At 46.1% G+C, this 27,209-nt stretch overlaps 1 protein-coding gene across 1 annotated transcript; it reads right to left on the bottom strand.

Moving 5' to 3' along the window:
• Nucleotides 1-3,223: 3,223 nt before the first annotated feature.
• Mettl22 (methyltransferase 22, Kin17 lysine) lies at nucleotides 3,224-26,800 on the bottom strand. Its single transcript, XM_038328360.1, is given in 13 exon segments — nucleotides 3,224-3,330; nucleotides 4,910-5,078; nucleotides 6,758-6,860; nucleotides 8,069-8,149; nucleotides 9,040-9,093; nucleotides 9,572-9,643; nucleotides 10,657-10,801; nucleotides 10,889-10,929; nucleotides 14,295-14,486; nucleotides 14,489-14,590; nucleotides 14,593-14,652; nucleotides 17,460-17,594; nucleotides 26,715-26,800. Coding segments are annotated over 12 exon segments (1,161 nt in total). The 5' UTR covers nucleotides 17,566-17,594; nucleotides 26,715-26,800; the 3' UTR covers nucleotides 3,224-3,294.
• Between the last annotated feature and the right edge of the window lie 409 nt (nucleotides 26,801-27,209).

Below are 27,209 nucleotides of genomic sequence, written 5' to 3'. Positions count from 1 at the left end.
AGAGGACAACTTGTACGAGTTGGGTCCCTTCTACTACGTGGGTCCTTGGGGATGGAACTAAGGGAACTCAGGTGCCTTTAGCTGTGGACTCATCTCACTGGGCCCTATCTTGTTTTATTTTCTAGAATATCTTATTTTTTAGGTATACATGCGCTTTGCCTGCATGTATATATATATACAGCATATGTGTACACTGTCCACAAAAGTCAGAGGGGGCACCAGATCCCCTAGAACTAGAATTGCAGAGGTTGTGAGGTGCTGGGAATCAAACCCAGGTCCTCTGCAAGAGCAGCCACAACCTTAACTGCCAAGCCATCTTTCCAGCTGTGTTTAATCTGAAATGGTCCCTCACTGGCCTAAAACTTACCATGCATGAAATTACCTGGCGTGAGTGAGAGGAAAACATGGAACACCCAAAAAACCCGCTTAGGTATTTATTGGGGGAAAGGTGCACAGGCCTGGTGAGGTCGGTGTACACAGAGAGGAGCTTGAACATCCAGCTTTTAAGGGCTGCCTAGCGCATGTGCATAGCGGTTGACGTGGTTACGTCATATGCAGAGGCCGGAATTCACGCATGTGCACCAAGGCTCACGTAGTTGCGTGAGAAGTAGGTGATGCCACCATGCTGCACATGGGTCATGCAGTGGGATTGCAAGCATATGCCACAGTGCATTACATCGTGGTCGTGGGGACCAAACTCAGGTCCTCATGCTTATATTCTATTGACTGTTGTGGAGATAGGGTGTCAACAGGCTGACCTCAATGCAGTCAAAGACAACCTGGGACTTCTGATTGTCTTCCTTCCACCTTCCCAGTGCTTGGATTAAAGACATGTGCCTGGTTTAATCAGCACAGGAGACTGAACCCAGGGGTTTTATGTATGATAGGCAAGCACCCTAGCAACGGACTCAAATCCCTAGTCTTTGAGTGTGCCTATAACCAGGAATGACACATTGCAGCCTTGGTATTACCCATGTGCTCTGGACCAGAGTCATGGAACATATGAGCATGTTAATTAAGAGTGAGGCTCCTATCTAAGAACCAGGTTAGAATTGGTAGCATCTGGACCCCCTACTGATCCATACATAGTCATCTGAGAAGCTGGTGTGGGAGCAGAGGGATATAGAACCCCGTTTTGTTGATTGAACCAAGTTTTTCTCTTCAGGCTATGGTTGAGCAGCCGCATCATCTCCTTGGGCCACATTTTTCCTCTGAAAATGTTAGAATGTGTCAAGAAAAAAATTGAGTCCAATGACTTGGGTTAATTATGTACCATGTATCTCAATGGTTTGATGATTTTGAAATGCCACTGCAAAAAGGTCTTACAGAGGCTCTCTGGAGGCTGTAACACAGGCTGGATTGCAGTGTGGTGCTCTGATGGCACTGTGAATTAGCCAAGAGGAATTCTGGGCTGTCAGAAGGAAGCTCTTAGGATGAGTGGCTAAGACATAAAAAGTGGCTTGCCCTCATGAGCTGGGTGAAGAAGCTGGCACAGTTCTACTGCTTGGGGACAATTATACATATGGGGTGGTCTCCAGAGTGCTAGAAAACTCACTCACTGGGTCTCCTCTCTGGTTCTTTTCTTTGTTTTTGAGACAGGGTTTCTCTATGTAGCCCTGGGTGTCTTGGAACTATATAGAGAAGGCTGGCCTCAAATTCACATAGATCTGCCTGCCTCTGTCTCTCAAGTGCTGGGATTAAGAGTGTGTAGTGCCATGTGAGGCCCTCTGTGGGGTCATCTTGAAGAACACTGTATTTTAGAGGGAGGGGCAGTGTGTGTGTGCTTGTGCTGGCATATGTACTTGTTAATATGGATGTCACATGTGTACACAGGCATGTGAGGAGGCCAGAGGCTAGTGCTGAGTGTCTTTGCTCTGTTGATCCCTCCCTTTAGTCTCTCACTGAACCTGAAGCTCACTGACTGGCTAGACTGGCTGGCTAATGAGCTTCCAGGGTTTGCCTGTCATCTTCAATGCACTCTACCTAATTTTGCTATAAGGGCTTTCACAGAGCTTGGAGCTCATTTCTTTGTCTTGGTTGGATGGCCAATGAGCTCCTGAGATCTGCCTGCCTTTACCTGTCCACTCTCTTCTGTAGGGCTGTGCCTAGAGTTTATGCCAGTGTGGGGATCTGAACTCAGGTCAATGCTACATGCAGCCATTTTACCAGACCAGACTTGAACTTTCACTCTCCTGCCTCAACCTCTTGAGTGCTGGTGCAGACCCCAGCCCTCGGCACAACTGATACCATGATGGAAGTACCATCCAGGCCTTGGAACCCAGCATGCAGGGACCAACATCTACCAAAATGAAAACAATGACCTAATCCTTCAATGTCCACAGGTCTGAGAAAGTACTAACCTTGCTTTCTGGCTTCTGTAGTTCTGCCTCTGGCTAACTGTTCTTGCTAACTGAGGTGTGTCAACCAGGATGTGGCTTTTGCGCTTAAAAGCTCACCCTGAGAATGGCTCAGGATGGCAGTTATGTCCCAAACACTCAGTGTAGTCACCAGCTGGCTAATGAAGACCTTTCCTCCCCTGGTTTGGGTTTTCTTTTTTTCCCCCCCTGGTTTGGTTTTTTGAGACAGGGTTTCTCTGTAAAGCCCTGATTGTTCTGGAACTTGCTCTGTAGATCAGGCTGTCCTTGAACTCACAGAGATTTGCCTGTCTCTGCCTCCTGAGTGCTGGGATCAAAGGTTGCACCGCCACACCTGGTTAATTAAGACTTTCTATTGGCCTGAACCTGTGTCTGAGTAGTCTTCTCTGGTGGGTACCTCTTAACAACGGTATTAGATAAGTACTGCCACGTCCATTTTATGTGGTGCTAGGGATGAATTCCAGGGGTCTGTGTATCTGCTAAACAAGACGCCCACTAACTGAGCTAGATCTCAGCCCACCTCAATATAATTTCCAGTGGAACCCAGGATTTTTCACACATGCTGGGCAAGTGCCTAGTCCAACTAGCAGAGAAGTGTGAAAAGTGGGGCCATTGTCATGGCCCCACCCCCACAGGAAATAACCAGAGTGCAGCCCACAGAACATTTGCTTACTTTGACCAAGTGGCTCGGGAGCACTTGGAGCTGTGTGACAGGTATGAGATAGCCAAGCTACCACACTCTAAGCAACAATATTTTGGGGCTATTGCTATAGGTAGTGATGGATCCTAGTAAATCAGCTTGGTTCATGCAAGGGCCACTCTCTGTGTTTAAAATGACAGCATCTCAGTACATGGAGGGTTTGTTTTTATTGGAAACGTATTAAGTGACAGTCAAGAGGTCATGCCTTTTGGAGGTGGCTCATGCTGCTGGTTCCACTCTTATCTTCCAGAGTTCCTGCAACACACAGAGATGACAGCGTCTGAGGACTCACAAAGCAGAACCATGTGACACCAGGGCAGGGATGGGGGCCCCTTCCCATCCTTGAGGCTCTGGCCTTTACATGGTGACACAGTGGCTGTGTGGACCAAGTCTAGAACTAGCTGAAGGGATACTGGTATGTCACATGGTCACAAGGGACTGAAGGAATAGCAGCGAGTGGCCATAGTCTTGCCATTTTGGGGACCTTAACTACTGTGGTCTGCAGCTCCATTTCTTGAGAAGAAAGGAGGGAGCATGAGAAAGCTGGGCCCTTCCCTCTGCCCCTGCCTTCCCCTCTCCTGAGAATGAGGCCTGATCTCCACACCCATAAGGCAAAGAGAACAAAAGACGCCAGATGGACTTCTGTGAATCCAGCTCCTGGTAATTTTCAGGGTAATTTTGAGTTTTGAAATTTGCTCTAAGTGCTGGGTTTAAAAGCTGTAATAGGAGGGTCCTTGGCTAAAGATGACTCTCAGATCTGCCAGTTCCTGGCTGGGTGCATTAACTAAGGCAGTGGACAAAAGGTGTGTGGCACTAAGCACATGCTGGTCACAACTGCAGGAGGATGATCAAGGGCCTGGTATGAGCCTTCGTGACTGGAAAGAGAAGCAGCAGCATCTCCACAGAGCAGATGCAGCCATTAATAAGATGGTTAACGCTGTCAGTTGACAGGATCTATAATCACCTGGGAGACAAACCTCTGCACATATCTGTGATGGGGTTTCTGGACTGGGTTAGTTAAGGTAGGAAGACCCATCCTAAATGTGGGTGGTACTGTACCATGGGCTGGGGCCCTTGTCTTAAAAAGGAGGAAACCAGCTGAGCACCGCATTCATCTCTCTGCGTTCTGACTGTGGATGCACATGACTAGCTGACTTACACCCCTGCGGTTATGACTTCCCTCAAACTGGGAGCCAAACCCAAGCCTCTCTTCCTCCCACGCTCTCATCAGGCATCACCCGGGCCTGCCTTTCCACCTGCAGAACTCTCAGAACCTTCCTCTGATTTACTGCTCCCCAAATGACCTTCTGTTTTGTTAGGGCTTGAATTTGGAATGTCCCCTACAGGATCCTGGGTCTGAATCTTTGTTCCCCACCTGGAGGCACTGGTTAGGAAGGGTGTGAAACCTTGCAGGAGGAAGGGGAAGTGGGCAGGCTGGCCCCATTTCCTGTTCACTGCTTCCTAAGGTGGGTGCAATGTGACCAGCTACCACCTGCTCTTGTGGCCTAGTCGTCCCTTACATGGTAGCTGAGCCCTCTTGAAATGTGACCCAGAAGAAACCTTGCTCCTGATGTTGCTTTGGTCATACACTTTCCCTCAGCAAGGAGGAAAGTAACTGATGCCTGCCCTCTAGCTTCCTCTGGAGTCTTAGTTGCCCACAGAGAAAGAACATGAGAAGCCACAGAATTGCTCTGGCCGGGTGACTGCTGAGAATGGGCTGGCTCAGGGATCACAGACAATGTTAAACCTGCAGCCTCTCCTGGGAGACCATGGAAGGGGCAGTCAGGCTGGCCCATTGCTTGGTTTCCCACCACCCTCATGGGGCTGCATCTACCAGCTGCCGGATGCGCTCGTAGATGAGCAGCTGTGGGAAGGAGGCTTCCACAGGCTCCACCATGAAGCGCAGTCTGCCATCAGCCAGCTTCTCTAGAGAGTCCAGGGAGGCACGGAAGTGATCGTAGGCTTCACATGTGACGTCCAAGTGTCTCAGTGTGAAGTTGAACCTGTGGATTGAGCAGCGGCAACACACTCATCACGACCAGGAAGGGCTCTGCTGCAGCCTCACAGCTCGCTCCCCCCTTAGTGCCTGGTGAGTCTGGATTTAGCGTCTATTCTGCACCAGCCTTTGAGCAAATTCCTTCCAGAGGAATTCCTGCATGGAAGCCTGGTTTTCTGGAATGGTTATTGGCTCTACTCTTAGTGTGGCCATAGGGAGATGAGGTCACCTGCCAAAACAACACCCTGGAAAGGGAGATACACATCTTGAATTGTTGCAAACAGATTCCAAGGCAGATTTGCTGGCTGGGTGTTGTGCGTATTATCTATGGGAAGGGCAAGTGAGAGGTTGTGGAACAAGGAATCTGTAAAATGATTTACCTTGAATCAAACTGTTTACCTGTCTCCTTTTCTTTCTGCATGTGTATGCAGTGTGTTTTTATGTTTGTGTGTGTTGCATGTACATGTGTAAATGTGGAGGCCAGAGGCTGACATTTTTTTCTACCTTGTATGCTGAGACAAGGTCTCTCTCACATGGCCCTGGGTTTGTGATCTGGAGGCCACCACACCTAGTTGGCACTTTCCTGAGCGCTGGGGATGCTCATCTTGTCTAGTAAGGGCTTCACATGTTAAGCTATCCCCCCAACCACTTCTTCTTTCCAAATTTTTTATTGTAAAAAAATTCAAACACCCAAACAAGTGAGAACTATATAGCAAATTACTTTGAAGCCATCGGCCAGCTTCTGCCACCACCAACTCTTAGCCACTCTGTCCCCCTGTCTTTCCAGAATCTCAACCACCTTCCTCATCAATAAGCAAATACCAGACATCCCAGCATTTCTCCAGCAAATACATCTGTGCATATCTGGAAAAGATAATGATTCTTTCCTCAAAATTAACAACCTTTGTTGTTGTTGTTGTTATTTTTGTTTGTTTGAGACAGGGTATGGTATCATGGTAGCCCAGGTTTGCTATGTAGCCAAAGCTGGCCTTGAGTTCTGATCCTCTGCAACCATCCCCTAAGTGCTGGGATTACAGCCGTGAGTCACTATGCCCAGGTATACAATAACTCTAAAATGTCATTTACAGAACTCAGCTTTTCCTGCCTGCCCTAAGTCTCTTGTTCACAGTCTATGGAAGGAGGAACAAAAGATGGGCCCTTGCTTTTATGGGACACTGTGTGAAGGAGGAAGCTGGTGTTACTGGTGTGGAAGAGGCAGAGCTGAAACAGAGATATTCTGCAGAGGTCCTAGCAGAGGGCACAAAGACAATACGAGGGGACATGTGGCTTCCACAAAGAAATTCTTTCATTCCTATTTTTACTAATCATTCCATTTTTTCTCATTTTTAAGTTTTATTGAAGACATAGGAACACAGAAAAACCAAGTGTAAGTGATACTAACGGCAGGCCTTAATGATAACGGCCTTAGTATGTGGAAACGGCAGGAAGTGGGGCAAGTGGTGAGGGGCCTGGTCAGGCAGGTCCTCATCTGGCCTACTTCACTGTGGCTTGGAGACAGCACCCTAGCATCTCTCCATGTGAAAATGGGGCCATGCTGCCCGTGTCTGGTAGGAGTTTAGCACAGACTAAACGAGGGATGATATGAGGGTGTGCCCGGCCCAGCACACAGCGGGCACAGGTGCAGGGACCCCACAGTGAGGGTGCAGCTGGGGCAGCAGAGCTCACCTTTTCTCCACTGACAGGATGGCAGTGCAGGCATTTTTCAGTCTGTGGACGAGTCGGGAGAGCGTGTTAAACAGGGCGTCGGTTAAGTCATCATCGTAGAACACTAGGGAAAGAAGTGTGTGGGGAAAAGGTGTGCCTTCAGAGGTTACTGCCCACACAGTAGCAGCTGTGGAGGAATGTTCTGGAAAGGAGCTTCACGGATGGCTCTAAGAGTGTCGGGAGACTAGTTGTCTACATCCTAGTTGCAGTCTCTCACAGCAAGCACCATTAATGTTCCACACGGCAGATCACAGCAAATCAGTCAGCCTCCTCAGGCGGGCAGTGTTTGCTGAGACCTTCGCAAGGACAAGGATGGAGCACACGTGATCATTTGACTTTCCCAGCACTGATTACATGTACTGTGTGAGCGCCTGAGCCTATAGTCACCTCTACTGCTTGGATATGGGCAATTATCTGAAGACAGGTCTTTGTCAGTTCTGCTGTGGACTGACAGTTGCACAAAACAGGAGCTTGGCAAGGTGGGGTAGCGACTTTGGGGAAAGCCAGCTGGCCACTGTTCGTCCATAAGTAGCTCCCATCTTACTTATCAAGGTGAAGTTGAATGCATCTCTCTTAGGGCTGCTGGTGCCTTTCAGGTACTAACTTGACATCTCTCTGAAGAGGTGAGGATTTGGAGGGGGGGGTCTCTCCAAACACCAGGACTGGCAAAGTACCATCCGTATGAGGCAAGAAGGAAATCCATTTCCACACAACTCAGTCGCCAGTGTTGGTTCATATCCTTGAGTCTGACCGTGGGCAGGTTACTTTAGACACATTTAAGCCCAGTACAACTTTGAGAAAAGGTTTCCTGGAGACAGTCATCACAATGAAGCTTAAGGAGTGAATACATGGAAACCTTTGCAAAGTGCACGTGACAAAGTACTTGTCAGGAGAACGACTCTACAGCTTAGGGGCCCAGGGGAGGTCTGGACATGTGACATCACCTCTGCGGATGGGTTCTACTGACTGAGAAACAAAGCTCAAGATAAGGGTCTAGGAAGAGCCAGGGGTAAACAGAACAGTTTGGGGGATTCAGGTGTGGCCTGGCCCACAGACAGCACAGATCAGCAGGCTGTTAACTGTATCCACTCCCAGGTTTCTGGACAGAAAACAGGTTTATGGCTCTCCGATGAGGAGCTAGCCCCGCATGTTTAACATTCCTGGTTTCGCTACTGCTTATCTGTGAGCACAAGGAGTTTGTGCCCTCTGCACGAGGGGATACTATATGTCACAGGTATTGCCGAGGACACAGGATGACAGAGAACCACTCACCTTCAGCTGCAAACAGCACAGTGGTGTGATCGTACAAGTTACTGATGTCCTCCTCCGACCAGCTGAAGGGAACTTTGGGATCTAGCAAAGAAGAGAAGACTGAGCGGCCATTCTTTCCTCTGGTGGCCACCAGTTCTTACTGGAAACTGATCAAAGAAAGCTTCGGGACAAGAGACAAGGCTGAGCTGGGTGTGGTGGTACACACTGGTAATTCCAGCACTCAGGAGGCAGAGGCAGGCAGGCCTTTGTGAGTTCAAGGCCAGCCTGGTCTATATATCTATATATTGTGTTTCTGGCCAGCCACTGCTACCTAATGAGGTTTTGTTTAAAAGAAAAAAACAAAAGAAAGAAGGAAAGAAAGGGGGGGGGGGCTGGAGACAGGATGCCTTGCACCTTAGGGACAGCTACACAGTTAAAGGGCACCCTTCCTGCCACTGAGGGTCAAGTGGGCTCTGTCCTTGCCACTTGGTCGGGAGCTCTGTGAGAACATTATCTTTCTACCACCACCCAAATTTACTGTGAGACCACGAGAGAGGTCACATCACTCTGGTTTCAGTTTTTGTGTTTACAGAAAGGCGACTAAGACCTTTCTCAGAAGATGGGAAGGCCAAGAGTCAAGGACTCACAGCAGAGTGTTGGGGAGGTGACAGAGCTTCCTTATTGACAGGAAACAAATCTAAACTCTCCCAGCCACTCACTCACTGGGCTTTCTGGAAAGCAGTTAAGACCCAGAGGTCACAGACCTGGGACCACAGCCTGGCATCTCGAGCGCTGGTCTCCACTCAGGCACAGCTGAACACCCCTCCCCCACCCCATGACCGCAGGAGGTAGGACGGCAGCATGCAGTCAGAAGCCTTTCCGCACAACTGTGGAGATGACCCCACTCGTGGCTCACTTAGGCCACAGAGCTGAGACCTCTGGGCACCACAGAGGAGACCCTAAACCGAGGTGACGCTGCAGGAAGCACACACCCGTGCAGAGGTTGTCTTTCAGCCAGTCCAGCTCCTTGACCTTAATCACGCCATCTGCAAAAAAGCAGACAGAACTCCTGAACTGAATACAAGTGGGGAAAAGCACCCAACTCTCCCATAGTCCTCACCATGTAACCAGGCAGCTATCTTCCCCAGTTCCTCTGTCAGCCCCCTCTTCCCACATGCTCTCAGTGTTCAGTGCCAGTGACTTTAGACACAGGGGATATAAACATCTATCAGTACCGGCCCCCACCCCTGGAGATGGGGCTGGCAGGTCAGAAGAGGACTCGAGACTGTGATTAGGGCGTCACAAACGGGACAAGCCAAATGCATGGAGGAGGACACGGATTTGTCTGTCAGCCCAAGGATGTCAGGAGGGCTTCACTATGCCCAAGGCCAGGCCATCTATGTTCCAAGGAAACAGCTGCATCTTCCCTTCATCTGGTGCAAAGGAAAGCCACCCCAACACTGTGCCACTGGGTGACGGTGTTGCCTGCCCCCAACCCTCCCCCCACCCAATTCTGGCCCTCACCTCCAGTGGCAGTCAGATGACTGTTGAGGGCAACATTTCGTTGGCACATGGCCAGCAGGTCCGTGCCGACATCTAGAATGACAGAAGGGGCACCATGACACATGGGCTGTTAAGATCCTCCCCTCCATCGTTACCCATGGACTGTCGAACTGTGGTCATTTAAGGTGTTAGCATCTCATGAAGGAAGCTGTATGAAAGAAGCTGGATGACAAGTTCTGGATTATTTTAGGAACTTCCGTTGCGAGTCTGATGTAATTCAAATTTAAATGTTAAAACAGTAATCAGTTTGCCACACACAGGATCAGGCTCATCACTGTAATTACCAGATGAAGCACAAAGGTGCTCATCGCTGCAGCTGCCAAATGTGAGGAAGCACAGGGCGACGAGACTGCCTGGCAAGGGCTAAACAAAATAATAAAAAACGCTCTAGCTATTAAAAGTCACACTCAGAATAATTCTTAAGGACACAGGAACATGTCCTTGAAGAAATATTTCTCAAGATTTTGGCTCTATGTGTGTATGACTGTGTGCACTCACATAGTATATAGTAACTATTTATGCTCTATTCATACTTCAGTGTATAGTAACTATACTGTGTTCATACTCATCATATAGTAACTATTTATATTATATTCATACTCATGGTATATAGTAACTGTTCTATGTTTATACTAGTGTATAGTAACTGCACTATGTTCATACTCATAGTATATAGTAACTATTTATACTATATTCATACTCATAGTATATAGTGACTATTTACAAAGATTTCAGTTATTCCTTAAGAGTATGCACTAAAAGGTGATGGAAAGACGGCTTCAAGGTTGAGATGCCACATTGTTCTTTTTCTTTTAAAAGTTTACTTATTTATATTTTATGTGCATTAGTGTTTTGCCTGCATGTATGTCTGTGTGAGGGTTTCAGATTTTGGAGTTACAGTTGTGAGTTGCCATCTTGGTGCTGGGAATTGAACCTGAGTCCTCTGAAGAGCAGCCAGTGTCCAGCTCCTGGTGACCTTGTTTATTTTTACAGATGGTACACATTAGGGAGCCCACCGGTCCCTTATCTAGCCAAAGAGTCATTGCCTGTACAATAAACGGTGTGTGCCATGGTGGCTGCCACGATGCTGGCAAGTCCTGTGCCTGCCCCAAGCTCCAGCACGGTGCGTCCCTGGAAGAGGTCCCTTCGGAACAGGATATAGTCGGCCAGGAACAGGGCGCCCCGCCACACCTGCAACAGAGAGGACACAGAACCACAGGTGACTTGAGGCTCTGGAGAGACCCTCAGGGGCCAAGGCAAGTGGACAGGCTTACCCACCTGCTTGCCTACATCCTCCAGGGGTGTGGCCATGGTATGCTCTGGATAGGATGGAAATCGAGAGAGAAACATCCATGGTGAAATGGAACTAGACAGAAGGCAGAAGGAGGGTAATGTGGCAGTCTGCCAGCCTGGCTGGATGAATGGCAGAGTTAAATGACGGAAAGAGAAGCAGAGGCATGGACTATGTTGCCAAGTGGGAGCACCACTGTGGCCAGGTATGTAGTCCATTCCCCTTTAAGGTCACTGGATGACTGCCCTGTGGCCCAGGGACCAGGAGGCACATCAGGTATAAACCCAGTTAAAGTCCCCACATGTATCACACTATATGAACTGCCATTTTAAAACTGAAATAGATTTACATGCATAATTACAGCTTATTCCAAAAATACTTTCTTATGCTTACAACTGCACCAGAAGCTGACACAGTAAGTTTCAATTTATATCTTTTTTCCTTATTTTTGAAATTCATGAGAAGCCGGGTGGTGGTGGCACACACCTTTAATCCCAGTACTATGGAAGGCAGAGGGTAGGTGGATCTCTGTGAGTTTGAGGGCCAGCCTGGTCTACAAAGCGAGTCCCAGGACAGCCAGAGTTGTTACACTGAGGACTCTGTCTTGGAAAAAAAAAGTTTATGACAAAGAGTAGTGGTTGGTATACACTCTTGAATTCCAAAATATCTCAACAAAATTCTGATGGTCGGAAGGAATGGTAACATGGGGCAAAGGAGAAAAAGAGACACTGCAGGATACTGACTCTGTTGTGACACTAATGTGCCACTCTAAAGCTTACTCCTCTCCCTCCCTCCCTCCCTCCCTCCCTCCCTCCCTCCCTCCCTCCCTCCCTCCCTCCCTCCCTCCCTCGGAGATGGAGTCTCACACTGTAGCCCAGGTTGGCCTGAGGCTCACTATGTACTAAATGTTTACAAATGGGTTGTGTGAGGTTAAAGCAAATAAACAGCAGAGAGGTTTCCAGAGCCTGCACAACAAAGTCTCATAACAAAACTGAGGACCAGGCTAGGCATGGTGTTCACACCTGTGATCCTAGCGGGAGGACTGAGGTCAGGTTGGACTAAAGAGTGAAGCCCTTCAAAGATAAAGATTAATCAAGGGTCTGTGAGATCGATCCTCAGGCAAAGCTGCTTGTTGTGCAAGCCCGACAACCCGAGTTCAATCCCTGGAGCCCACAGAAAGGGGAAGGAGAGAACTTGCTCTACAAATTGTTCTTTGACTTCCTCATGTGTGCCATAAGTGCGCACGCACACACACACACACACACACACACACACACAACCAAATGAAACAAGAGCAAACTCAACAGTAACTGTTTCCACTTCAGCTGTGGTTGGAAGGGACTAAGCAATCTGGGTTCTTCTCAGAAGGATAAGAGGCATGCTGTGGCTCAACATGTGCCAACAACTGGGAATCAGAACAATAAGTCACCCACCAACCTCTCAACGACACATTCCTTCACTGAACATGTGTGTATGAGCCAGCCTAAGGTTCACACCCCGAGACTGTTGGATCTGGTCATCCCCATTTTATAGATAGAGTTTGGAGAGTATGGAGGTGGAAGCCAGCTCCCCGAGAGGGCGAACAGGGGCTCTGTGGTCAGACAGCTCTCACAAGTGCTGGAGTTTCCACTCTCCTACTGCGTGACTTGACACTTAGCACCTCGGAGTCTGAGCCCCAGTTCCTTCAGAGAATACTCTGTCGCTGTGCATGGTACAGCCAGACCAGGCTTCATAAGGAGCAGGCTCAGTGATGGCTAGAAACTCCTGATCTCATCAGTGTCCCCAACCCTCACACACTTGAGGACCGGAGCTGGGCCAGGGAAATGAGTAATTCAAACAACTCATTTTGTTTATACCTCTACATCACAGTCTATCGTGAGGAGGAGGCAGGGTAGGCATATAAGACAGGAACCTGGAGGCAGTGACTGAAGCAGACTATGGAGGAATTATGCCTAATGGTTGGTTCCCCTATGGGGAGTGCTGCCCATAGTGGCTGGGTTTTACCACATCAATAGACAGTCAAGAAAGGCAGCCAAATAAGCAGGGTCCTCCATGGTTCCTGCCGTGATTTCCCTCAGTGAAGGACAGCGATCAGACACATAAGCCAAACAAAGCCTCTTTGTCTTGAGCTGCTGTTGCTCATGGTGTTTGTCAGGAAAGGAAACTAGACTCAGGGGACTGAAAGAACCCATGTTAAAATTACAGACTTGCTAGTCTTCTGTTAATATCAAAAATATTTGGGTTTTGGTGGATTCTGGGAGTAAGTGTGCCTTGATTCCTGGTGGCCCCAGGAAAGCAGAGGCAATAAGCATTAGATGGCAGATATAAAACAATAAAGGTCAAAGGGAGTACACTTGACAGACCAAGGGTGGCGGGCAAGCTGTCACTCGAGTAACCAGCATACATTCTGTCTGTCCTGTGCAGTGAGCTCCAGGGTTGTAGTTTCTGTGAGCCACCACCTGTGGATGGGCTTTGATACTGCAGCTGTCTGGAGGCATTTCTGCTCCTGTAAGTAACCCCTCACCCACTCTTGTAAATAACCTCTATAAACTCATTGGTTCACTAAGTTAGAGACTTGATGGCATCCTTACTTGCTCTTTCATTGTCTTCAATTCCCCTATCTGGGATGAGTAGACATTTATTCATGTCTTCCTAGAAATAGTGCCACACAGTACCTGGGGTCCTTAGACCCTTGCTCTGCTTGCTGAGCCCAGGCAGCAGACTCACAGTGCTGTCTCTGAGTGTCTGTCAAAACCCCTCAATTGGGGCCTTATCACCTCTCCTCACTGTCCAGCACTGCCAGCTTCCAACCATCTGACTGGCCCACTCCAGTTGCCGTGAGCAGACAGCCCTCTCTCCTCCACTTTAGTTGCTGCACTTCCTATGGCTTCCTGTTTCCACTGAGCCCAGTCAAGCATCCCACAGACTCTGTCCTGACCCTCACTCCAGTGCCACTGGGTTTAGAGAACAGGGGAGAGTAGGAGGCAGGAGCAGAGCTTTCTGGAGAGGAAGTGGTACCTGAGCTGGGACCTGGGGGCCCTTCGGAATGTACTAGAAGTAGAGGTTGGTAGTAAGCACCCAAGCATGAAAGTGCAGCCCAGCAGAGACCCAGAGGGGAGAACACGTAAAAGTCTGGGGTCGTAAGGGTCAGTGGATGTTGAGAGGTGAGTGGGGACCACGTCACCATTAGCTTATTAAGCTATCATCTGGACTCCGTCCCCAGGGCAAGAGAAGACCTACAGGTCTGGAGCAGACTCTGCTGGCTGCAGCATTGCCTGTTCCCGGCTTACTAGAGCCACTGTAAACCCAGAGCTGACAATACCCACAGCTGTACTGTGCCCCATGGCACTGTGATACTGCCTTGGTGGCCAGAGAACAAGATCTTTATTTAACCGATTTTGATGATGCTGTGGGGGCAGCTCTCTTGCGCTCCATCTCCATGAGTCATCTTCCTCCTGAGCTAGAATCATGGATGTACCTTGTCTCTCCAGGCTTCTGCTTGGTTGGGATCAGAAGCAGCCCGTGGTCTTCGCACCACATCCAGATCCCCATCCTCGTCCAGGGGAACACTCAACCCTTCTTGATGGCGATGTCATCCCCAGCCTGGAGGGACAAATCCTCATGACTGTGGCCACTTCCTGACCCAGCAGGAGATGTCTCCTGTGTGGAGACATTTCTGGGACCATTGTCCTCAGGCCTGAGTCTGTCCAAGAGTCCCGACTCCACAGGAGCTTGAACTGGGACAGGAAGACTGCAAGTGAGACAAAAACAAAGTGAGCATGCAAGGCTCTCACCTGGGTTCCTCTTCTTGAGAAGTTGGACTGCTAACTGGAGATGCTTTGTTTTTTCTTTGGAGACAGAGTACCCTTGTGGCCCAAGATAGCCTTCAAACTCATTATGTAGTCAAACGTGAATCTCAAATTCTGGCCTTCCTGATGTTTACTACCCAGTGTTTAAAATCCTACACAAGCACCATCATGCCCAGTTTAATGTGGTGTTGGGGTTCAAGCTTAGGGCTGTGTGTGCGCTAAGCAAGCATTCTACTAACTGCGCCACACGCCCAGCAACTGGAGATGCTTTTAAAGGCCAAGTGGGGGTGCACAGACTAAGCAGCAGCAGGGGCTGCTTCGACTCAGCAGTGACCATCCGGTGAGTGTCTGTTGCAGGCCCTGGCCTGTGTCATGTGATTAACTGCAGAATCACCATGGAGAGAAGTATACCAGCTCATGTCATACACACAGACACTGAGCCTCAGAGGGTGAGTGAGCTGGTTAAGTGGCCAAGGCAAGAATACAAAACCTGCTGCCTGGTGCTTCAGCAGCTTCTTCAGGAAGGCAGGACAAGAACAGACTATTCCTCACCACCGATGGCCAGAAATCACTGGAAGGATTCAGCAAGAGTGCATGTGCCAGGGAAGTGAGGACTTGAGATGGTTAGTGCTAGGGCTGGGTCAGGCTCTGTTTGTCTCTGAGCCTGTTTCCAAGCTTGCATTCCAGGAACAACCGGCCATCTGCTGCAAGCCAGTCAAGGCAACACAGTGAGCACACAGGCTGGCTCAGAGTCCCCAGGCCTTTCTACTTCTGTTCTCTCACCCTGATTTTACATTAGGAATGGCTCGCCTTTTCCCAGGAAAATAACTGAACATCATTGAGGGCATGGGGACAACGGGAAGACCTGATGACAGTTCATCGCTGCCTTTGTGCAGCCGGTTCCCTCTCTCCTGGGATGCCTCCTTAACTCCTGAGACAGATCCTCCCAGCTTTAGTGCTCAGTCAGCTGACCCTCCTTCAGCTCTTATAGTATCACACCCCATACCAAGTTTTAAGATCCATCTACCACCCACCCAACCAATCCCCTATTTCATCTACCCATCCATCCAGCCATCCATCCATCATCCATCCATCCATCCATCCCCTATATCCTTCTATCATCTACCTACTCATGCATTCATGCATCTTACCCATCCACCATGGCCCGTCCATCTGCTTACCTGCCACTCGTACCCATATATCAATTAATCTACCCACTTTGTCCATTCATTCATTTGACCTATTCATTTATCCATTTGTCCGTCCATCCATCCATCCATCCATCCACTCACTCATCACCTAGTCACCTACCCATTTATTTACTCATTCATCTCACCTATCCATTTATTCATTTCTCCACCTACCCACTCACTCAGACTGACTTTTAGGTGCTGGGGATCTTAGGGTGCGTATATTTAGGGATTGTAATAGTGAAACATCAAAGTAAACAAGATAATTGCAGACTGTGACACACAGTGGCAGCCATGTATGGCTGGGGCCAGCAGATCTTTTCTTCAGGTCAAGAAGCAAATATCATAGGCTCTTTGAGCCATATGATCTCTACTACAACTGCCCAACTATCTGTAGTCATAAAAACACACCACCAACATGCAGGCCTGGTGGCGTTTCAATAGAACATTATTTATAAAAACAGAGCAGGGCCAGGTTTGGCCACAAAGGCTGTAGTTTGCCAGTGCCTGGTATACTGTGTTATCCAAACTGGGACGGCTATTAATAAGCACACCACACAATGAATGAATGCAGAGTAACTGGGTAGGGAAGGTGGCTGTGGGGTCTACAAAGGCACACCAGGAGTCAGGGCTGAGGAGGAGGAAGGTGGTGCAGAATTTGAGGAACAGACAGAGGTGAAGGTGGCTATAGAGATCAAGCAGGCAGGGATGACTAGGCTAGGCACCCTGGCTAAGGTCCACAAGCTCAGTAGAAGGCTCCATGTTCCTTGGAGCCATGGGGGACCAAGGAAGAATCCAAGTTAGGGCAATGCTATGGGTGGGTTTGCATTTTTAAAGCTATGGCTGGCTGCAGGGTGAGAAGCCAGCAAGGCTGTGCAGAGAAGAGACGAAAGCTGAGGAGGAAGGGAACAGAGCAGCCAGGCACGAGACGAAGGCGACTGTCTGGGGCTATGGTTGCACACAGCCTCGGCATCTTCCCTGCACAGACTGTGGGCTCACTCACTTCTGCATTTCTGCGTTAGGTCAGGATGTGACACTCAGCAGGTTCTCAGGAAAGCACAGGCATGTGCTCAGTGAAGAAGAACACTTAAGTGACGTGCTGACCAGAGGTTAAGGAACTTGATTCACTAAAGCAAACAAAGTTTGTCGTTGTTCTAGTTTAAACTGTACCACGGATTTTGTTGTTGTTTTGTTTTGTTTTGGGTGGAAGATAAGTGTGCGGGGGGGGGGGGGGGGGGAGAGAACGGGACATTTGATAGTGAAACCATAAAATCCTATGTGAAGCTCCACAGTTTCAGAATGGCTATTTTGTATAGAAATATACAGAATGGCTAACTGTATAAAACTTCACTGAAATGTATACACTTTGGGTCTGGGCAAATTTGGTGTATGAATTTTTTTCGTCAGTTTTTTGCAATAAATTTTTAACTAAAAAAATACAAAAAAATAAGATGACAGCGAAACAATCCAGTCTTTACCCCCAAAAGAAGTAGGAGAAAAAGAGAAGATAAAGTAGCTCTTACAGGTACCAGGCCACTCCATCCAGCCCTGGATCTTACCTGGTTGCCCCATGCCATTCAGCCGCACCATGAGGTGTCTGTGGTTGGGGGTGTACAGGTGGACATCAGACAGCACAGTGTCACTTTTGAAGGTGACTTCATCCATGGCTGGCCCATGTTATTCCTGGGATGTACCTGGGGGTGTTGGGGTGGGGAACAGGTCCTCAGAATGGTGGCTTCTAGAGGAGGATACAGAATTCATCCAAGCAGGAGGCCAAGGGGAGCCTGGGAAGCTCTTCCTGGGACAAGACCCCTTACCCTCCCTCCCTCCCTCCCTCCCTCCCTCCTTCCTTTCTTATCTGTGGTGCTGAGGAGTGAGCCCATGGCCTTGCACCAGCTAGGCAAGCTCTCCATCACTGAAATATATTGCCAACCCTCTTTCTATTTTGAGACAGAGGGCCTTGACTTTGTAGTCCAGACAAGCCCTGAATCTGTGATCTTAGTGGGATGACAGGTCTGTAACTACCTGCATTTTTCAGTTAAGAAAGTTGGGGAGCCAGGGGGTGGTAGCCCACACCTTTAATTCCAGCACTTGGGAGGCAGATGTGGGCAGATCTCTGAGTTCAAGATCAGCCTGGTCTATATAGTGAGTTCCAGGACAGCCAAGGCTATACCGAGAAATCCTGTCTCAAAGAAATGCAAGCTGGGAAAACAGCATAATAAACAATCATATATCTATCACCTGGACTGATGGAAAACTGCACTTTGTCATGCATAGTCACCCTACCTATCTAATGACAGATCATCTACCTAAGAAAAGATCATCTATTTAATAATACAGACTGTCTACTTAGCAGTAGAGACCATCTATCTAGTAGTAGAGACCACCTAACAATATATACATCTAATTCTAAAGACCATCTATTTAATAATGAGACCTTCTGTTTGATAATGAAGACCCTATATATAAAAGCAGACCATCTTCCCAATAATAAAGACCATCTAATAATATATACCCATCTATCTAATGAAGACCACCTACCTAATAGGGATCACTTATCTAATAAGAAAGACTATCTATACAATAATAGACCATCTACCTATCAATAGAGACCATCTATCTAATAATATATATCTGCCTATCTAATAATATAAACCTTCCTATCTAAAAGACACCATCTACTTAAGAAACCATCTATGGTAGGCAGGAACCAGAGACATCTGCAGGTCTGGGCGAGAGTCTGGGACCGCTGATGGAGTAGCCTGAGCCAGAAACCTTTGTGGGACCAAGCACAAAGAAGGGACCTCCACAGGAGTTGACCCAGGACAGGGACCAGGGACATTTACAGAAACAGGACTGAGCCAGAGACCTAGACCGGAGCAGGCCTGAGACAGCGAACTCCACTGGAGCAGGTACAGGGAGCAACCAACGAGGGAGTAGGCCTGAGCCAGGACCTCTGTGGGTCCAGGCATGACTCTAGGACCACTAAGGGCGTAGGCTTGAGCCAAGACCTCTGTGGTCCACATGCAAGTCTGGGACCTTGAGGGCATAGGCCAGAACCAGAGACCTCTGCCAGTCTGGGGTGCAAATACGGAACCGCTCAGGGAGTAGGTCTGAGACAGGATGTCTGCCAGAGCAGGCCCAAGGCAGCAACCTCAGCAGAAAGAGCCCCAAGCAAGCAATCTCTGTGGGAGCAGGCCTGAACGACTCCTGGTATTGCAGAGCAAACCCCAGGAGTGCCAAGTGACCTCCAGGAACACGGAGTGACCAGCAGGGTGACTGGAACTATGGCCATGGCTGTACCATGAGGGGCAACCATCTGAGCCTTGGATCTACTGGCACCTGGAAGATTGATCACCAGAGTCACAGAGAGCCCCCAACTACACCAATTAGAGGGAAAGATGGGTAGACAAGGTAAGAACACATGCAATACCATAAACAACAACACGACACCAATAAAAACTAGTGACCCTACAACAGCAAGACTAGAACAACCAAAAATAGATAAAACAGAAGAAAATGACCTAAAAAAGAACTTTAACACAATGTTTGAGGCCCTTAAAGAGGAAATTAAAAATTCTCAAAGAAATAGAGAAAAAGACAAACAAAAAATTGGAAGAAATCAAAATTCCTTAAAGAAAACCAAGGAAAAGAAATCAAACATATGAAAGAAATTATTCAAGATTTGAAAACTGAGAGACAATAAAGAAAGCATAAGCCAAGGGAAATATAGAAACAGAAATCATGAAAAAATGATCAGGAACCACAATGCAAACATAAACAGCAAAATATAAGCAATAAAAGAGAGAATCTCAAGTGCTGAAGATACAATAGAGGAAACAGACTCAGTCAAACAAAACATTAAATCTAACAAAAGCTTAACACAAAATATCCAGGAAATAGGGGACACCATGAAAAAACAAAACCTAAGAATAACAGGGATAGAAGTCATCCAACTCAAAAGCACAGAAAATATATTTAACAAAATCATAGAAGAAAACTTTCCCAACCGAAAGAAAGATATGCCTATGAAGATACAAGAAGCTTACAGAACACCAAATAGACTGGATCAAAAAAAAAAAAAAAAGAAAAGTCCCCTTGCCACATAATAATCAAAACACAAAACATACAGAGTAAAGAAAGAATATTAAGAGCTGCAAAGGAAAAAGGTCAAGCAACATATAAAGGCAGACCTATCAGAATTACACCTGACTTCTCAATGGAAACAATGAAAGCCAGAAGGTCCTGGTTAAAAGTTATGCAGACCTTAAGAGACCACGGATGCCAGCCCAGACTACTATACCCAGCAAAAATTTCAATCACCATAGAAGGACAAAACAAGATATTCCATGACAGAACCAGATTTAACCAATACCTACTCTCAAACCCAGCCCTATACAAAGTACTAGAAGGAAAAACGCCAACCCAAGGAAGTTGGTTATATCAACAAAAACACAGACAATTGATGGTCTCACAGCAGCAAATCCCAAAGAAGGGGAAAACACACAAAATAACATCACCAACAATGACAACTAAACTAACAGGAGATGGCAATCACTGGTCATTAATATTCCTAATGTAAACGGACTCAACTCACCCATAAGAAGAAACAGGTGAACAGATTGGATACAAAAACAGAATCCATCAATCTGCTGCATACAAAAACCACACCTCAACCTCAAAGACAGACATCACCTCAGAGTAAAGGGTTGGGAAAAAATTTTCCAATCAAATGGACCTAAGAAACAAGCTGGTGTAGCTATCCTAATATCTAACAAAATAGACTTCAAACTAAAATCAATCAAAAGAGACAAAGATATTTCATATTAGTCACAGGAAAAATCATCAAGAGGAAATCTCAATACTGAACATCTATGCCCCAAATACAAGGGCGCCCTCATATGTAAAAGAAACACTACTAAAGTTTAAATCATATATTAAACCCCACATACTAATAGTGGGAGACTTCAACACTCCCCTCTCACCATTGGACAGGTCTGTTTTAGACCACATACTAATAGTGGGAGACTTCAACACTCCTCTCTCACCATTGGACAGGTCTGTTAGACAAAAAATTAACAGAGAAATAAGGGAACTAACAGATGTTATAATCAAATGGACTTAACAGACATCTATAGAGCATTCCATCCAAACATAAAAGAATATACCTTCTTCTCAGTGCCTCATGGAACCTTCTCAGAAATTGACCACATACTAGGTAACAAAATAAACCTCAAGAGATACAAAAGAATTGGAATAACATGTATCTTATCAGATCACCATGGCTTAAAATTAGAATTCAACAGCAACACTAATTCCAGAAAGCCCACAAACACATGGAAATTAAACAATCTTCACCTGAAGCATCAATGGGTCAAGGAAGAAATAAAGGAAGAAATTAAGCACTTCCTAAAATTCAATGAAAATGACCAAACAACATACCCAAATTTATGGAACACAATGAAAACAGTGTTAAGAAGAAAGTTCATAGCTCTAAATGCCTACATAAATAAGCTGGAAAAATATGACACCAGTGAATTAACAGAACATTTGAAAACTTCAGAACAAAAAGACACAAACTCACCCAAGAGAACTAGATGGCAGGAAATAATCAAATTGAGAGCTGAAATCAACAAAAGAGAAACAAAGAAAAAATGACAAAGAATCAATGAGATGAAGAATTGGTTCTTTGAGAAAATCAACATAATACACCAACTAACCAAAAGGCAGAGAGAGAATTTCCAGATTAACAAAATCAGAAATGAAAAGGGGACATAACAACAGACAGAGAAAGTCCAGAGAATCATCGGGCCATATTTCAAAAACCTGTACACTACAAAAATGGAAAACTTAAAGGAAATGGACAACTTTCTGGATAAATATTACTTACCAAAATTAAATCAAGACCAGATAAGCAAATTAAATAAACCTATAACTGCTAAAGAAATAGAAACAGTCATGAAAAGTCTCCCCCCCCAAAAAAAGCCCAGAACCAGATGGTTTCAGCTCAGAATTCTAAAAGATTTTCAAGAAGAACTAATACCAATACTCCTCAAATTGTTCCACACAATAGAAACAGAAATAACATTGCTAAACTCTTTTTATGAGGCTACAATTACCCTGATACCCAAATTACATAAAGACATTTCTAAGAGAATTATAGATCAATCTCACTCATGAACATTGACACAAAAATACTCAATAAAATACTGGCAAATCAAATCCAAGAACACACCGGAACCATCATCCAACATGATCAAGTCAGCTTCATCCCAGAGATGCAGGGATGGTTCAATGTACGAAAATCTGTCAACATAATCCACAATATAAACAAACTGCAAAATAAAAACTACATGATCATCTCATTAGATGCTGAAAAGGCCCTCAAGAAAATACAACATCCCTTCATGATAAAGGTCTTGGAGAGAGCAGGGATACAAGGAACATCCCTAAACATAATAAAGGCAATATACAGCAAGTCAACAGTCAATATCAAACAAAATGGAGAGAAACTCCCAGCCATCCCACTGAAATCGGAAACAAGACAAGGTTGTCCACACTCTCCATATCTATTTAATATAGTTCTTGAGGTCCTAGCTACAGCAGTAAGACAACAAAAGGAGATCAAGAGGATACAAATCAGAAAAGAAGTCAAACTCTCACTATTTGCTGATGATACGATAGTTTACATAAGAGACCCCAAAATTTCTACCAAGGAATTTCTACAACTCATAAACACTTTCAGTAATGTAATGAGGATACAAAATTAACTAAAAAAAAAATCAGTAGCCCCCCTTTACATAGATGATATGGACTGAGAAAGAAATCAGAGAAACATCATCCTTTGTAATAGCCACAACTAACTTAAAATATCTCGGAGTAACTCTAACCAAACAAGGGGAAGACCTATATGACAAGAACTTTAAATCTTTGAAGAAAAAAAATTGAAGAAGACACCAGAAAGTGGAAAGATCTCCCATACTCTTGGTTAGGTAAAAATTAACATAGTAACAATGGCAATATTACCAAAAGCAATCTACAGATTCAATGCAATGCTCATCAAAATCCCAACAAAATTCTTCAAAGACCTCGAAAGAACAATACTCAACTTCCTATGGAAAAGAAAAAAAGCCCAGGATATCCAAAAACAATCCTGTACAACAAAGGAACTTCTGGAGGCACCACCATCCCTGATTTCAAACTCTACTACAGAGCTACAGTTCTGAAAACAGCCTGGTATTGACATAAAAACAGACAGGAGGACCAATGGAACTGAATCAAAGAACAAGATATTAATCCACATAATCCACATACCTACAAACACCTGATTTTTTTTTTTACAAAGAAACAAAAAATATTAAATGGAAGAAAAAGAAAGCATATTTAACAAATGGTGTTGGCATAACTGGTTATTAACAAGTAGAATTATGAAAATAGACCCATCTATCACCATGGACAAAAGTTAAGTCCAAATGGATCAAAGACCTCAACATAAAGCCAGCCACACTGAACCTCATAGAAGAGAAAGTGAGAAGTACACTTGAACACATTGGCACGGGAGATAACTTCCTAAATAAAACACCTGTAGCACAAACACTGAAACAATTAATATATGGAACCTCCTAAAACTGAAAAGCTTCTGTAAAGCAAAGGACACAGTCAACAAGACAAAATGGCAGTCTACAGAATGGAAAAAGATCTTCACCAACCCACATTGGACAGAGGACTGATCTCCAAAATATACAAAGAACTCAAGAAATTGGTCATCAAAAGAACAAATAATCCAATAAAAAATTGAGTAAAGACCTAAATAGAGAACTCTCAACAGAGGAATCTAAAATGGCTGAAAGACACTAAGGGAAATGCTCAACATCCCTAGCCGTCAGAGAAATGCAAATCAACACAACTCCACAACAACACAATTCCATCTTACACCTGAAGGATGGCTAATATCAAAAACACTGATGACAATTTAGGCTGGAGAAGATGTGGGGTAAAGGGAACACTGCTCCACTGCTGGTGGGAGTGTAATGCTTTGGAAATCAGTATGGCGATTTCTCAGAAAATTAGGAAACAACCTACCTCAAGACCCAGTAATATCACTTTTGTGTATATACCCAAAGGATGCTCAATCATACCACAAGGACATGTGCTCAACTATGTTCATAGCAGCATTGTTTTTCATAGCCAGAACCTGGAAACAACCTAAATGCCCCTCGACTGAAGAATGGATACGGAAAATGTGGTACATTTACACAATGGAGTACTACACAGCAGAAAAAAATAATAACATCTTGAAATTTGTGGGCAAATGGATGGATCTAGAAAACATCATATTGAGTGAGGTAACACAGAACAAGACAAATATCATATGTACTCACTCATAAGTGGCTTTTAGACATAAAGCAAAGAAAAATCAGCCTACAAATCACAATCCCAGAGAACCTAGACAACAATGAGACCCTAAAAGAGACATAGACATATATGGATCTAATCTACATGGGTAGTAGAAAAAGACAAGATCTCCTGAGTAAATTGGGAGCATGGGGACCATGGGAGAGGGCTGAAGGGGAGGGGAGAGGAAGGAGGGGAGCAAAGAAAAATGTTTAGCTCAATAAAATTAATAAAAAAATGAGCAAGAAAAAAAGAAATCATCTATCTAATGTATTATCTTGTAATATATTATCTCTCTATCTAGGTTTCTTTATCTGTCTGCCTGCCTACCTACCTACTATTTAGGTTTCCCTACCTCAAACTCTAAGAGTGAGCTGCATGACATTTAACTACTGAATTCTTTTGCTATCTTCCTTGAGAAACATGTTCCTATATAACCATTTACCACAATTAGAATTTAGAAAGTCATATCCAAGGCACAATGGTTGCAAACAGAAAGGATTCCCTCCAGCCAACTGTTCTGCCTCATCGCAGAGCACTAAACAGTGGCAGTTTGATGGGCTTTGAAGCTAGGCAACTGGGTATAAACCCTGGTTCCCCACCTCCCGGATCCCGGATCTGGACACTGGGAAAAATCGATTTAGCTCTCTGAACCTATTCTGCCAGTCATATTCTCATCGTCAGGAGTGTGGGGATGGGGAAAGAAGGGGGTGAAGTGCTGAGCAGAGCCCTTCAATCACAACAGGTCTAAAATAGCAACTTCTTTGCTCCGAGGTTGGTTTCAAGTATTTGACCTAAACCTGACCTTTAACCGCTGACTACAGGTACAGTTCCTATCTGGTTGGTGTGTGTACTAGCTGTGTGTTATCAAACCTTTTGGGACCTCCATGTTTTCAAAGTGGAAGACAGAAAAATTTTTAATTTTACTATCATAATTCACAGTCTTCATGCACCAGTCACCCACAGCTGGAGCTCCTGTATTCAGACGACTGCCAGGGAACGGCAAAGATACCACTCAGAAAGTTGTTCTCCAAGCTAGCTTTTCCTTTCATGATAAACCAGCCAAGCGCAAGCATGCTGTGAACAGGGGCTGAGAGTCAGGCAAACTGATGCCGATTTTATGTGAATGAAATGGAAGAAGTGCCCAGCCATCAAACTGTTGGCAACAAAACTCAGACAAGATGCAGGCAGAGGAAACACAGTCCAGCCCTAAGCCACCGACTGGTTCAAGGCAGACTGACTCCCCTAGTTCTGGCGGGGGAGGGGAGGGGAGGAAGGAAACAAGCCTCCTGTCTAAAGTGTTTTGGCTAAAAACCTCTCTGTTGTCTTTGGCAATGCTGGATGTGAATCAAAGAATGTATTGTTACGGTGCAATTCTGCTGGAATAAAAAAATTATAACTCAGAAAATGAATGCTCATTTCTCTTTCTAAAAATGGGAATTATACAAAGACCAACTGTCTTACATATAGATGGAAAAGAAATGTATTGCTAATTCCTAGTCAGTTTCTTCCACTTCAAAGTTTCAAACTAAGCAGGCTTCCCAGGAAATGTGACTTTAAGAAGGAAGGCCCAGGTTAGGAGAAGCTCCTTTAAGGGACTCTCCTGGGATCAGCATTCTGGCAGTGGGGCGGCGCTCATGTCTATTTTGGGGCCTGTGTGAGGATTAAATGAGACAAGCACCCCTGTCACGGCTCAGCAGAAAACAATAAATAACTCTAGTATCATGGTTATAGAAGAGGATGCTGGGGAGATGGCTAAAGACCTTGGGTCATTTCTCTACTTAGAAAGAGCAGTGCAGTTTCCACCAGGGAATGCCAGGGCTGGAGGGGTTTCTGGTTCCTTCTGCAACTGCTGAAATCGCAGACCCAGGTTGCAAGCTGTAAATTCATTCCTGTAGGGGAGCTAGCAGGTGTTCTAGGCTCTTCGAAAACCAGGGAGCCTGATTCCCACGAACTCTTTAAGGGCCTACGGTCAGTGTTGTTCCTGAATGTTGGGATGGTGGGGTTGAAAGAAATCCCCTCTTCCCTGTCAGATGTGAGGCACTCCCACTGAGCAATCAAGAATTAGGAGCCGGGTAAGGGAAAGCCAGGAAACTGGAGCGCTTAGAGCCAGGGGTGCGAGAAAAGACTAGCCACGCGCGGGGGTGGGAGGCTCCAGGGACCTCCTCCCTTCCCGGCCGGCCACTCTGACTTTGTGGGCTACCCCTGCCCTCTGAGGAGCCAGTCACTGACCCGGCCTCTCCTTTCCTTCCGAATCCCACAAGTGGGATTGCCTCACTCAGTACGGAATCCGAGGAGGGGAAACTGAGACTAGGGAGGAATTAGGGTTCAGGCTTAAGGTCGTGGAAGCTTGGCTCCCAAAGCCAAGACGCTCCCTAGGTCCTGCTCAGTACCGCCTCCTCTCCCGGGCGCTTACTCACCACGACTCTGGGCTGGAGACCCAAGCGAATTCCACGCCGTAGGACTCAGGAGGCCGCCATGACACACAGTCTGCGCAGGCGTGGTACGCGCGCCGGCAAGGGTCGCGCATGCGCAGGCGGCGGCCGCCTGTCAACACCTGCTGCTCTAGCCCAGCCCTGTGGCTGTAGCGGCTGGCACAGTGGTCACCAGGTTGGGTTGCTCACAGGGCCTGCCAGCATGGAGGAGCTGCATCTGCGCTTGGGTGTCGGAGTTCCCCCCTGTAAAGAATTTAAATGGGGCCTAGGATTTCAGTGATGTAGAGAACCCAGTACAAAAGAAGGGAAAAAAATTACAGTTATGAAGTTGCAATGAAAATAATTTTATGGTTGGGGGTTCACTACAGCATGTGGAACTGTATTAATGGTTCACAGCATTAGGGAGATTGAGAACTACTGCTTTGGAATACTTATTCCTGCAAGGCAGGCAGGCTGGAAGGGTCAGTCAGCTACTAAGTA

The sequence above is a fragment of the Arvicola amphibius genome, chromosome 4, assembly GCF_903992535.2.
Source record: "Arvicola amphibius chromosome 4, mArvAmp1.2, whole genome shotgun sequence".
NCBI classification, from domain to species: Eukaryota; Metazoa; Chordata; class Mammalia; order Rodentia; family Cricetidae; genus Arvicola; species Arvicola amphibius.
This window is presented reverse-complemented; position numbering and strand designations above follow the sequence as displayed.